Source organism: Amphiura filiformis, chromosome 18 (genome assembly GCF_039555335.1).
Source record: "Amphiura filiformis chromosome 18, Afil_fr2py, whole genome shotgun sequence".
NCBI lineage: Eukaryota > Metazoa > Echinodermata > Ophiuroidea > Amphilepidida > Amphiuridae > Amphiura > Amphiura filiformis.
In genome coordinates, this window is record NC_092645.1 from 29,056,180 (window position 1) to 29,068,949 (window position 12,770).

At 38.4% G+C, this 12,770-nt stretch overlaps 2 protein-coding genes across 2 annotated transcripts; one reads left to right on the forward strand and one right to left on the reverse strand.

The window, feature by feature from the left end:
• Positions 1 to 4,223: 4,223 nt before the first annotated feature.
• LOC140139428 (uncharacterized) lies at positions 4,224 to 5,329 on the forward strand. Its single transcript, XM_072161187.1, has one exon. The coding sequence runs from the start codon at positions 4,628 to 4,630 to the stop codon at positions 5,279 to 5,281; it is 654 nt and encodes a 217-aa protein (XP_072017288.1). The 5' UTR covers positions 4,224 to 4,627; the 3' UTR covers positions 5,282 to 5,329.
• Positions 5,330 to 8,422: 3,093 nt separating this feature from the next.
• Positions 8,423 to 9,760, reverse strand: LOC140139069 (uncharacterized protein F54H12.2-like). Its single transcript, XM_072160850.1, has one exon. It carries the CDS (start codon positions 9,758 to 9,760, stop codon positions 8,423 to 8,425), a length of 1,338 nt encoding a protein of 445 aa, XP_072016951.1.
• Between the last annotated feature and the right edge of the window lie 3,010 nt (positions 9,761 to 12,770).

The window sequence follows — 12,770 nt, forward strand, 5'->3', positions numbered from 1 at the left end:
CATAGGCCTATGTAGGCCTAAAGGGGCGGGGCAAAAAATTTTTGGCGGGCCGAGGGGGGAGCAAGCGATTTTGGCGGGCCGAGAGGGGGGGGGCAAGCGATTTTTAGCAGGCCGAGAGGGGGGGGCAAGCGATTTTGGCACGACGTTCGAAATTTTACCCCGGGGGCTCATGATTATTGCACAGCCCCTTGATTGCAAAATTTTTGCAGTCTGTGCCATATGTGGCCTAATATTTCCAAGGAGCTGATTTTTTATGCATGCTATTTATTACTAATAATTTAAATCATATTATTCATCTGTTGAAGTTCTGACAATGGCGCAAAACGTTGGTCTTTTATCATTATCCTGTCTGGGGTTCGATCCCATCTTTATGAAACTTTAGAAGGCCACATATACTGGATCCCGGGGCATATACTGGGGTGGTGACTTCCCGGGGTGACTTTAGATAAATTTACCTGGTCCTTTGTCGGAGAGCTCAGCCGTATTACACTTGTTGAGAAGGCCACAGGGGAAATTGCCCAAAGTGATCAAATTATTGTCAAAACAGTAAAAGTTACTCAAAGTTTCTCAAACTTGCTTAAACTTCCTCGAAATCGCGGTAAGTTTCACAAACTTACTTTAATGGAAATCGCGTAAAGTTATTCAAAGTTTAGGCTAACAAAATTGCTTAGGCCCTAACATTTTTTTTATTGTGTAAAGTTGCTGAAAAGACGCTCAAAAGTTTTTAAAAATTGCCTCAAAATTGCTTCACCCTGCGCGCAAGCTGCGTAAAGTGGCCACGCATTTCACGAAATTGTCAAAAATTTTCCAATGCATCTCAATGCGGTCAAGACAATGTTTCGCAGCTTTGGAGAACTTTATGTAACATTAGGGGCTGTGCAATAATTATGAGCCATGGGTGAGGGTAAAATCTGGGGCGGGGTCAAGAATTTTTGGCGAGCCGAAAGGGGGGGGCAAGCAATTTTGGCCAGCCGAGGGAGGGGGGGGGGCTAGTAAAAATGCTTAGGAAAACAGTATATACGGAAACGCTTTAATATGCAATTTTCCTGCTCGCTGCGCTCTTAACATATAGGCCTATCTAAGGTTTGCAAAAAATTTGGCATAGGCCTATGTAGGCCTAAAGGGGCGGGGCAAAGATTTTTTGGCGGGCCGAGGGGGGAGCAAGCGATTTTTATTAGCAGGCCGAGAGGGGGGGGGGCAAGCGATTTTAGCAGGCCGAGAGGGGGGGCAAGCGATTTTTGGCACGACGTTCGGAAATTTTCCCCCCCCCCCGGGGGCTCATGATTATTGCACAGCCCCTTGATTGCAAAATTATTGCAGTCTGTGCCATATGTGGCCTAATATTTCCAAGGAGCTGATTTTTTTATGCATGCTATTTATTACTAATAATTTAAATCATATTATTCATCTGTTGAAGTTCTGACAATGGCGCAAAACGTTGGTCTTTTATCATTATCCTGTCTGGGGTTCGATCCCATCTTTATGAAACTTTAGAAGGCCACAGGGGAAATTGCCCAAAGTGGTCAAAATTGTCAAAACAGTAGGCCTATACAGTAAAAATTACTCAAAGTTTCTTAAACTTGCTTAAACTCCGGGCTTAAACTTCCTCGAAATCGCGGTAAATTTCACAAACTTAAGTTAATGTTTCTCAAAATCGCGTAAGTTATTCAAAGTTTAGGCTAACAAAATTGCTTAGGCCCTAACATTTTTTTAATTGCGTAAAGTTGCTGAAAAGACGCTCAACAGTTTTTAAAAATTGACTCAAAATTGCTTCACGCTGCAGTGGCCACGCATTTCACGAAATTGTCAAAAAATTTCCAATGCGGTCAAGACAATGCTTTGCAGCTTTGGAGAACTTCATGTAACATTAGGGGCTGTGCAATAATTATGAGCCATGGGTGAGGGTAAAATCTGGGGGGCAAGACATTTTTTGGCGAGCCGAAAGGGGGGGGGGAAGCAATTTTTGGCCAACCGAGCGGGGGGGCAAGGGAGGGGCAAGCGTTTTTAATAAAACGCTAGTAAAAATGCTTAGGAAAACAGTACGGAAACGCTTTAAAGGAGGATTTCGTGATCCTAGCATCCTCTTTTTATGACATTTTTCAGTAGATATCCACGAAAAAAAGCTTATTTCCAAAATTTCAGTTGATTCCGATTTTGCGTTTGCGAGTTATGCGTGATTATGTGTAGGCCTATTACACTGCTTTGTAATTTCGTTCTGGTGCACCAGAACGAAATTCAAATTTGGCGATATTTTTGCTAAACGAATTAATCTGCAAGAAATATTTGGAACATAAACATAATATGTAGCCAGAGGTATCCAGTGGTGTAAAAATCTCAACTTTTTTTGGGAAAAGTGGGGGGGATGAGGCTGTGGATCACGAAATGCCCCTTTAATATGCAAATTTTTTGGCATCATGTAGCCGGCCTAAAGAAAGGAGGGGGGGGGGAGATCCGCATTGGCGGGCCGATTTTTGGCAGGACGTTCGGAAATTTTACCCCCCACGGGGGGCTCATGATTATTGCACAGCCCCTTGATTGTAATATTTTGCAGTCTGTGTCATAATTGTGGCCCTTTGCCTATTTCCAAGGTGAGCTGATTTTGTTATGCATGCTATTTATTACTAATAAATCATATTATTCATAGGCCTATATATCTATTGAACGTCTGACAATGGTGCAAAACGTTGTAGGCCTACTTTTATCATTATCCTGGGTTCGATCCATCAGCGCTCCGATCGGAGCTCAATATTTAGCTTCTCATCTTTATGAAACATTTTATCCTCGGCATTGTCATTTTTAAAGTCAGTTCTTGTTTATAACAGCGCCATCAATTTTATCTGATAAAATAGACTTGGGCGGTATTATATGTATAAATGATTGATTGATTGACATGACTTGAACAATCCAAATTTCATTTTAATAGTTTCATTTCATTTCATTTCATTTCATTTCATTTCATTTCATTTCATTTCATTTCATTTCATTTCATTTCATTTCATTATTTCATTTCATTTCATTTCATTTCATCATTTCATTTCATTTCTTTTCTTTTCTTTTCTTTTCTTTTCTTTTCTTTTCTTTTCTATTCTATTCTTTTTTCTTTTCTTTTCTTTTCTTTTCTTTTCTTTTCTTTTCTTTTCTTTTCTTAGGCTTAATTTCTTTTCAAAGGCTTTTCTTTTCGGAGGCTTTTCTTTTCTTTTCTTTTCTTTTCTTTTCACTTAAATTGAAATTAAAACTAAAGGATTAGGATTCATTTGCCAAAACCGGGGTAACAGGATAATCTTTTTAATTCAAATTCAAATAAATTCAATAACTATGAGCCCCCCAAATGAGCTCGCCAAAAATCGCTTGCCCCCCCTCTCGGCCCGCCAAAAATTCTTTGCCCCCCCAGTAGTAGGGTACCTGCAGGTAATATGGGACCATTAAGGACGTTTAGCTTATTTGCATAAAAACTAAAGAAGATATGTCCACAAGAGATTGTTATGATGAACAACCTGTCCTTTAAGATTAATAAAACAGGCAATGTTACCGTGTTTTTATGTTTGTTTGGACGCTATGACGTCAAAATGACGTCATCGTCAAGTGTCCCATATTACCTGCATGTGCAGGTAATATGGGACACTGTGTTATCTCTATGGTGAAAATCAAAAAGTTCAGAAAATCACTCTTTTGTTCTAAAAACATTTTTATTACATGATTTTGAATGTTAAATGCAAATTTCTACAAGAAAATTCAATTTTCTAAATAGTTTTGCTTTTCGCATTGACAATGCACACAATTTCCTATGTGTCCCATATTACCTGCACCCATTCAGTTGAAAATCAGAGAAAATAATCATTTATAAAGGAAAGTGCCACTTGTCAGTGGAATTTTACCTGCTGATAAGCTTAACCCATCACCTAAAGATCATAAAAATGACAAATGCCCCTCAGTACCAGAGTTTTTGGATACACAATCATAAAATGTGACGTCATTGATTTTATATCAGGCCAAAAAAAAACGACATAATTTTTGGGCAATTTCACTCTTTTGGCATTGATTTCCAAGAGTTTGATACACAGACTCCAAAACTGCATTTCTAGAAGCACAATTGATGTCTCTAAACACTTAACAAATCAACTTAAAGTGTTTACCTTCTCTAAGCTACTTTTTGTTAAAATGAAAACAGGTGTCCCATATTACCTGCTGTCCCATATTACCTGCACCTACCCTATATAGCGAGTAGATAACACCGTATTTAAGTGGAGGCTCCACTTCCCTCCACTTTCCTCCACTTAAATGCGGTGCCTTGTTTTGGTGGAGGGAGTTGAATTCTGCGCATGTCCTTATATGGTAATGTCACGTGACCTTGGATCCTTATATGGTAATGTCACGTGACCTTGGAGAGTGACGTTTCAAGCTGTGATTGGTTGAGGTGAAGAGATCACGTGATTGATTCTACCCTATATAAGTTCCGATTCTCCCAATTTTTGTATCATTCGCCTTTTGCTCTTCGCACTGAGACATTCGTACTCCACCTCCACTTTGTGTCTACCTCCACTTTGTATCAACCTCCACTTTGTATCAACCTCCACTTTGTGTCTACCTCCACTTCGTTTACCTCCACCTCCACTTTGCCGAGGTCAAGATGATGGCTGCCAATCTGGAAGATCTACCACCCTCTCCTCCGATATCTCCTGGTATTATTGATCAGTTGGTGCTGGAAATGGAGGCACCATTAGGTGCAGAACAGTTACCATCCTTGCCTCAACATCATTACGCAGCTGGATGGCGACGCCACAGAAGTGCCAATAGTGGTCGCTACTTCTACTTCAACATCTTAAGCAAAGAATCAAGATGGACTCTTCCCCTAGTGGAAGAACCTCGACCAGCATCAGCTCCTGCCATCATGGTACCTACTACACCTCAACCAGAGGTTTTCCTGAACAGGCCATCCTACCCAGCATCAGGATCTAGTCAGACTTCAAACCAATCTAATCTGGCAACTGCAGGTAGCAGCAGTAGTAGTAGCAGCCTCCAATCTGTTGGTATACCTGATGCAGACGATAGAGATGTCAGTGGCCGTTTCCACCTAGGAGGTAAGCGTTACGTTGTGGTGAAACGTTTCAAGGAACAACCTTACATCAATATAAGGGAATATTACCAACCTAAAGACAGGGCAGTAGGACGACTTTATGCTGGGAAAAAGGGGATAAATCTGACATTAGACCAGTGGCGAGCACTTTGTAAGAATATGGGGTCGATCAACCACACCTTGACAACATATATGAGACAGAAATAGACAGTGTAACTTTCTATATGACATTATTATCTACTTGATACACAGTGAATGGACTTAATTTCTATCGACTTCGACTGTCTGACTGACTGACTGACTGACTGATATTAATCAATATTGAGAAGAAGTTCACATCCTAATGTTTGGTCATCGTTCTTCCTTCACCTGCAGGTCCAGATGCAGCGAGACATCGTCTTATTGATCTTCTCCATGCAGTAGTGGCAAAAATCCTGCTGAGGGTCTGCTGGGAGGCATTTAGAATTAACTGCCTGAGTGGGCCGTGTGAAGGGTGTGAAGGGGACTGGCCCTCCCAACGGGATCACCGGTGCATGGGCTTCCCAACAAGAACAGATGACGATGACGTGGTGATACAGCATCTATCTGCGTCGAGACAGCATATCAATTATGCGGCCATAATTGGCGTTTACCTTGATCTTCTGCGTCATCTGAACTTATGTCCGCGTGACCTTCAGATAGCACCACTTCATCTGATAACAGGAATTCTGGATGAATTTGAAGAGGATCCCCTGCTAGTCATTCCGTACAGCTATGGGTGTGAGAGAAACGTAGCATTGTTTGTGAACCAACGCACTGGAAATTTGAAAAACTTTTGTCAATTTTAAACATGAACTGTATGGACTATGAACTCTTTGATTTAAAGGAACTGAAATGATCTCTATATACATGGAATGAACTGTAATAACTCTGAATGAACTGAACTATATACTTGAATATATGAACTTAACTTATAATTTAATTGTTTGAATTACATTTTAAAAAACATTTAGATGTTAGAAAGACAACTTCGATTTTAAACAATAATATGCTTTGTTATTGTATAATTTTTATGTTAATTAAACTTGAAATTCAACACAGTAATTATGTAAAGAATGGGAGAAAATGTACTATATCTGTCTTTACCTATTTACTACGATCGAATTTCAAGTTTGAAAAACATAATAATTTTGCACTTGTATAACATCGTGCATTAAGATACTTGAAGCAACCAAAGAAATGTAAAGAACTTTTAAATCAAATAGTTCTTTTATTATTTTTTATTTGCTTCACGTATCTTATTATATCATTTGTTATTAGTAATAATATAGCAATTTGGTTTTAATATTTTGTTCTTGTATTGATAAAAACAGTGAAATCTCACGTATTTTTGTTAATAATTTTGTTCTTGAAAACAATTTATAATTTGCTGTATATGATGCATGTAAGTCAAAAGAATAGTAAGCAAGTAAGCTATGTCGCATTGATATTACTTACTTATTTACTATTTTTTACACTTCATGTTTCACGTAGGCCTACTATCAACCAAAAAAAAAATAAAATAAAATGGAAAAAGTAATAGTTGTATCAAACAAAAACAAAATGAATTGTGTGATGTGTGGGTTTTTTTCAATAATTCAGTCTTGAAACAATATCGTCAATTCTTAAACACATTTATATTTCTTTTTATTTTCATAATACACTATATAATTATAACATTTCAATTAAACATTAAAAGTCAATAAATAGAATTCTTTTTATTACATTTTTTTACATTATGAGTTGAAATATCGTTAACACTACACACAAATAATTATACAGCATAAAACATTTGAATAAAAATATTATATACAAGTAATATACAATAATAATAATAATAATAATAATAATAATAATAATAATAATAATAATAATAAGGCCTACAAAGGTTATTAACATTGAAATGAATCCACTAGAATAAATGAAAATCTTTATTAATAATGTGATGATCAGCTGCAGGATACAAATGATATTTAAAATATGTACATTATGGTCTATAAAAAACTTTTCTTCAACTATTTACACTAGATACAAATGCAATTTCTTTAAATATTTACAATATACAAATGATATTTAAAATATTTACAATATACAAATGATATTTAAAATATTTACACTATACAAATGATATTTAAAATATTTACATATTTAATGTAATTTTGTTATATATTTACACTATACACTGGTATTTTTTTTTAAAGATAGTTTAGCAATAATACACAAACATGAACAGTATTAATTAAAAGACATTCAAACCTGAATCATTTTAATATTTAAATGTTCATGACTCTTTCCAAATTTGGATGTTTGCGTGAAGAGTTACGCGCACGCGCTGTTGGTAAACGTGATGATTGAAATTGAAAAGTAGTATACTATACACGTACACTATACATTCACTATCGTGCTGGCGCTTTATACACAGTGCAATTTTGCAGGTTACAGTTTGCTGAAAATCATCGTAAGTTTAACCTCTTTTGTTACTTCATTGGAATTATTAGAAATAATACATATTTTATGATTGTCTACTGATTGAATCATGTTAGTTTAAACACAAAATAGCCTATATTTTACATGAAACATTACCCTAAAGATCCATGTTCTTATGCATACAGGACAGTGTACACCATTTATAGTCCCTCCCAGCCCCCTAGTACGCTTAGTCTGAGCCGTAAATACCGTGGTAGGCCTATAACGAATAAACGATTTGAACACCCATTTACAGTTCCGGAAAAAATTGCGTTATCAAATTCATTAACTATGTATAGGCCTAAATAGATATATACCAACTGACATGAATCTAAAGAGTATACAAAGCTCTTGAAATTTGATTGATCATAAAATTCACATCTGATACTTTTGTATTCATGTCAAAGTGATCCGATACAAATTCATTCACGCAAAAGTCATTCATCTTCTTATTTTTGGAGAAAAAACCACAGATTTCTTGCATGGTCCAATTTCTACATCGATGCAGCAAGAAAAAAATACAGTATTGTCCACAAACTGAAGAAAATGGTCCTTGAAGAGGTGTTGAATTCCAATGATAACACCCCTTCGAATTTTGTTTTAAAAAGTCTCTAAAATATTTCAGCTTTGGTGGAGCACCGTACGAATCAAAATATTCTCCCTTTCCATCTGAATCAATGTAGAAGGCCACCCAGTGTTCTCCTGGTTTATCACTTGGATCAGTGTTTGCAATCAGTCCACAAGGAAGACTTTCAATCTTCTGTTTTGTTAAGATGTCTGAAGGGAAAACTCCTTTAAAAAATGGTTCAGTATACCGATCACTTTTCAAACAATTTTCAAGTTGCTGTCCATTCATGGTGATATTCAACTGGTGTAATCAAAGATGATGTTTCGTGCTCTGTCAATTTCGACGATGTTTTCAAATTCTGCATAGACAATCACATTAATTGTGTGTACCAAAGCTTGACGAAAGTTCATTTCCAGTCGAAGATTCCCCTGTTTTTGCAAGTTGAAATGTCCACCACACGTCAGGTCTGGAGTCAGATCAAAGGCGTATAGTGTGTACCCATTGCCGTAATCGAACCGACTGATCTCGTTGCCTTGATCCTCGAACATTTTATTTGTGCCAGAGAACAAGGTGTGATAGGCCCGAACGTAGTTCAGATTTGGACCTTGAAACGTCGGTCTCAAAGGCTTCGAAGGTATTTGTTCTCCATCCACATGAACTGCCACGGATGTGACGTTGTAGTGCTGGAAATTAAATGGATTTCTAGCATAGTTTCCGCTGAATGCAGTGTTATCTACGCAGGCTATGACGATCCGATTGGGAAGTGAACCCAGGAAGACATGATCTTGAGTGAGAGTGATGTTACCTGCAGGTACAGACATCATCTTGCACAGGACTCGTCTGATAGGGTACCTGGCGTTACCTTTTTCAAGAGCTCTGCTGTGAGCCAGTTGAATGCTGGGACTGATTTTCATGCGCCTGACGAAAAGCGTAGCTTCCAGTATTTGAATCCTGTAATCAGGTGCTTCGGCTGAAGAAACAAGACAGAATTCATTCTTGCTTCTAATCAGCTTAATTTTCATGTTGACTCCATTGAGTAGATACTTATTTTGGAAAAATATATCGCTGTGAATTCTACCAACCATATCTACTACTCGGCTTCGTTGAGTGAATTCATATCTGTCTTTCAAGCCGACGTTGGCATCTGCATCTTCTTCAACAATTGGGTTCACCACATCCATATGACCAGCCGTGTCTTTGAAGTACAACGCTGACGAAAGTTGACTCTGCTTTGCATCGTGGCCATAACTGAGTAAAGTTTCAATCATGGCACGATAGGGATATGTTGGTGTGGATGCGGTGATAAGTCTTTCATTCAAGGACACATCAACTTGACTGAAGAGGGAGTGGAGGAATAAATTAACTGGGCCTACGGGTGCACCTGCTGCAAGGTTACTTCCATCTGGATTTGTAATTTTGGCTCTAACGTACAATTGGGTCTGTGCCAAATCGATATACTCATCTCCAGCTCCTGGAATGTAGAACTCAACGGGTCCACCATCTGTGATGGACGCTATGGGTTGGTACGGAATAAGTGCTCCTTTCTCCACACTAGTTTGTGTAGGTGGGATAGTGAATATATCTAGTTCAGATTTAGCGCATTCTTGGGATTTATCATGGATAAAACTGGCCATGTTCCCTGTGGTACGATTGATTTAGTAATCAAATATGTCCGCAGACCTTCTCTGTCGCTTGCGTTGACGAGAAATGACAGTAGTCCCTCTTGTGCGCTTTCGTTTTATAGATTTTTTTCTGCTACATCCTTTTCCCCTCTTTCCAGAACCAGTCATTCTTCTGACAGCTTGCTGACCCAAGTCTTTTCCCGTTTCTTTCAGTCTTCTTTTAGCTGAAGTTTTAAAATTTTGCCCAGCGAGAGCGTCTTGAGCGATATTGACCCCTGTTTTCAAAACACGTTTACCAAGAGCTTTCACTCCTTGTTTTAAAAGGGGTACCGCTGATCTTAAAAGGCCACCAAGGATACCACCTAAGCCATATCCTCTTTGCAAATTAGCTCCTTCAAACACGGGAATACCTTGACCAACCTGTCGTAGGTAGTAGTTTTCATAGGCCTTGGAATCTGTCGGGCGTCTCGTTGTCCTCATGATGACATTAATGCAATCGCAGTGATGATGATGATGGACAAATTATATAATTATATGTGTTGACGTCAAATTCAAATCGCCAAATGAGGGTTTACAGGTTAAAGAATCCCTTTTTATCAGGCTATTGCTGGTCTTTAACGAAAGAATGAAGATCGTTTCTGTCTGAAATGAAGTTTCGTGATGACTCTTCCACGCGTGAATCTGATTTTTTGACCAGTATCATCACGGATCGAAGTTTGTACTGTATCAATGAACTTCTGCTTAAGAGGAATATAATGAGGATTTTCGAAATTCAACATGATGGTATCGCCGTATTTGCCAGTGACTTTGACTGTGCGTAAAAGAGGAACTCGACTGTCACCTACAATATGATCTTCAATGATGTCTGTGTACACAAATAAATGTTGGATTGGTCTAACGTCTGCCACAAATTCAGCCGGATGTTCTCCAACTTCAAGGGTTCTTTGTGGACTGGGTAGGCGCCTCGGTATTCTCGGTATAATATAGCCCAACATCGTGCAAATAGGATTCTTGAATGTCATATGGGCTCCCTCTTTTACTGTAATCTTAACCTTCTCACTTCTCTTTGAATAATTGAAGTAGATGTGATTTTTAAACGCTTCATCTCTCATAGCTTCAAGAAGGTCCGAAGGCTTGGCGTAATATCCTGGGATAATATCTTTACGTATCCAAGTATCTTCATTTTCGGGAAGTTTATAATAAAATTTTGTATCATCAGGGACGTTATACCATCTGTGAGGATATGTAATTTCCACCAAAGCGACTTCCCATTCTCCTTGTAAGGTAAGTGGTTGTGGTAGTCGTACTTTGTATTCAGTCAAAGTATTGTCTGGATGAACATCCATGGAACTGTTGCTTGGCAGAGTCATGTAAAAAGAATCCATTTTTGCTTTTTTGTCAAAATGGGACGCATTTACAAAGTCGACCTACTTGGAGACGTACTTGAAAGACTTGTGAACATTTGCAGGCTGTAAATTGACTTTTATTTCTTGTGGATATGATCTACCCAGCTTGAAAACTTGTCTGGGTAACCGAACCATTTAACAAAATACTGCATTTTCCCGTTTCGTTTTCTCTTCCTCAAAACACGCTCAATTCTGTACATATGATCAGTCTTGATGACTTTCTGTAGTTCCTCTTCGTAAAAACTGCCTTCTATTTCTTCCCCATCGTAATCTTTTACATGGTAAACTGGTGGAAACCGTGCTAGCCTTCGACTGATTTCGAATATTTCTTCCGTCCACTTTGGGAGATATCCCTTCTTAAAGGGTCTTGTTAAGTGGCTGATTCGAACTTTGTCTCCGATCTCAAATTTAAAAATGGTTCTTTTTGAATCCCCGTCAGATCGAGAATCACTCTCGTAAAGTGTCTGCCAGACGAACTCTTCATTTTGCTGTGAAACTAAAGAAGGTTTGGTTTGAATACTTCGATGAAAGGAATTATTGTATGCTTTCATCAAGTCAGGAAGGACGTCTATATAACGATGGGTGTTCTCGGCAGTGAAATATTTCCACATTCGTGTTTTCAATGTTCTATTGAACCGTTCCACAACACTCGCTTTTGTTTCATTATTGGTGGTGAAAAAGTCTACACCATGTTCTTTCAAAAGTTTCTGCACTCCTTTGTTGGTGAACTCTGTTCCCTTATCTGTTTGCAATTTTTGTGGTTTGCGACCTAATTCAAATATTTGTCGAAAAGCCTCTACCAGCGCCTTTTCCGTTTTATTTCTTAAAGGAACTGCCCAGGCGTATTTCGAAAAAATGTCGATGGTTGTCAAGATAAATCTGTATCCGTTGTTAACCTTAGAGTACTGTGACATATCGACTAAATCTGACTGCCACTGGTTGTCCACGCCGAACACGACGACTCGGTTTCTGCGAATTTTTCGTTTGAGGGGCTTGTGAAGTGTGTACGTGCGTTGACTCTGGAGCCATGTCTCCACATCTTTCTGTTGTATCGTCTTGTTGGTTGACTTTGCAGCACGGTAAACAGCCTGAACACCTCCAAAACTTCCTGGATTTTTTGGATCGTAGTATACGTTTTTTAGGTGGTTTTCGAACTTGGGCGACGTTTGATTCTTTACCATCCTTGATCTCTGTATCTTGTATAACGATGGTACTGTGACAACAAGCAAAGGTGCATCGTACACTTTCTAAAGCATGCTGAATCGATCGTGGCCAACAATCCATGATGATCGCAAGTAAACAAGTAACGTCAGTTGGTCTATAGTACCGTATTTAATACTCACTCCAACGGTGAGGGAAAGATGTAGAAGTTACCAACGATTCACCATCATCGGCATCTTCGTAACTCTTTCTGTGTTTGAGCTTCGTCCTCTTTTTCTTCTTCTTTTTATCTAAACTTGAAGGTTTCAGATGATAAGCCTCTGCAAACAGACCCGATGAATCCAAATCTGTACCACTATCATGCTTTTTGCCTGACACACCATCGTTGTCATCGCTTATAACATCAACTGCTTCAGTAGCTGGTTGCGTTGAAATGTGTTTTAAATGATGCTGCC

Bases quoted from the DNA above. Each gene is read 5' to 3' on its own strand.
- LOC140139428 (XM_072161187.1), top strand. From the start codon at position 4,628: ATGATGGCTGCCAATCTGGAAGATCTACCACCCTCTCCTCCGATATCT.
- LOC140139069 (XM_072160850.1), bottom strand. From the start codon at position 9,760: ATGGCCAGTTTTATCCATGATAAATCCCAAGAATGCGCTAAATCTGAA.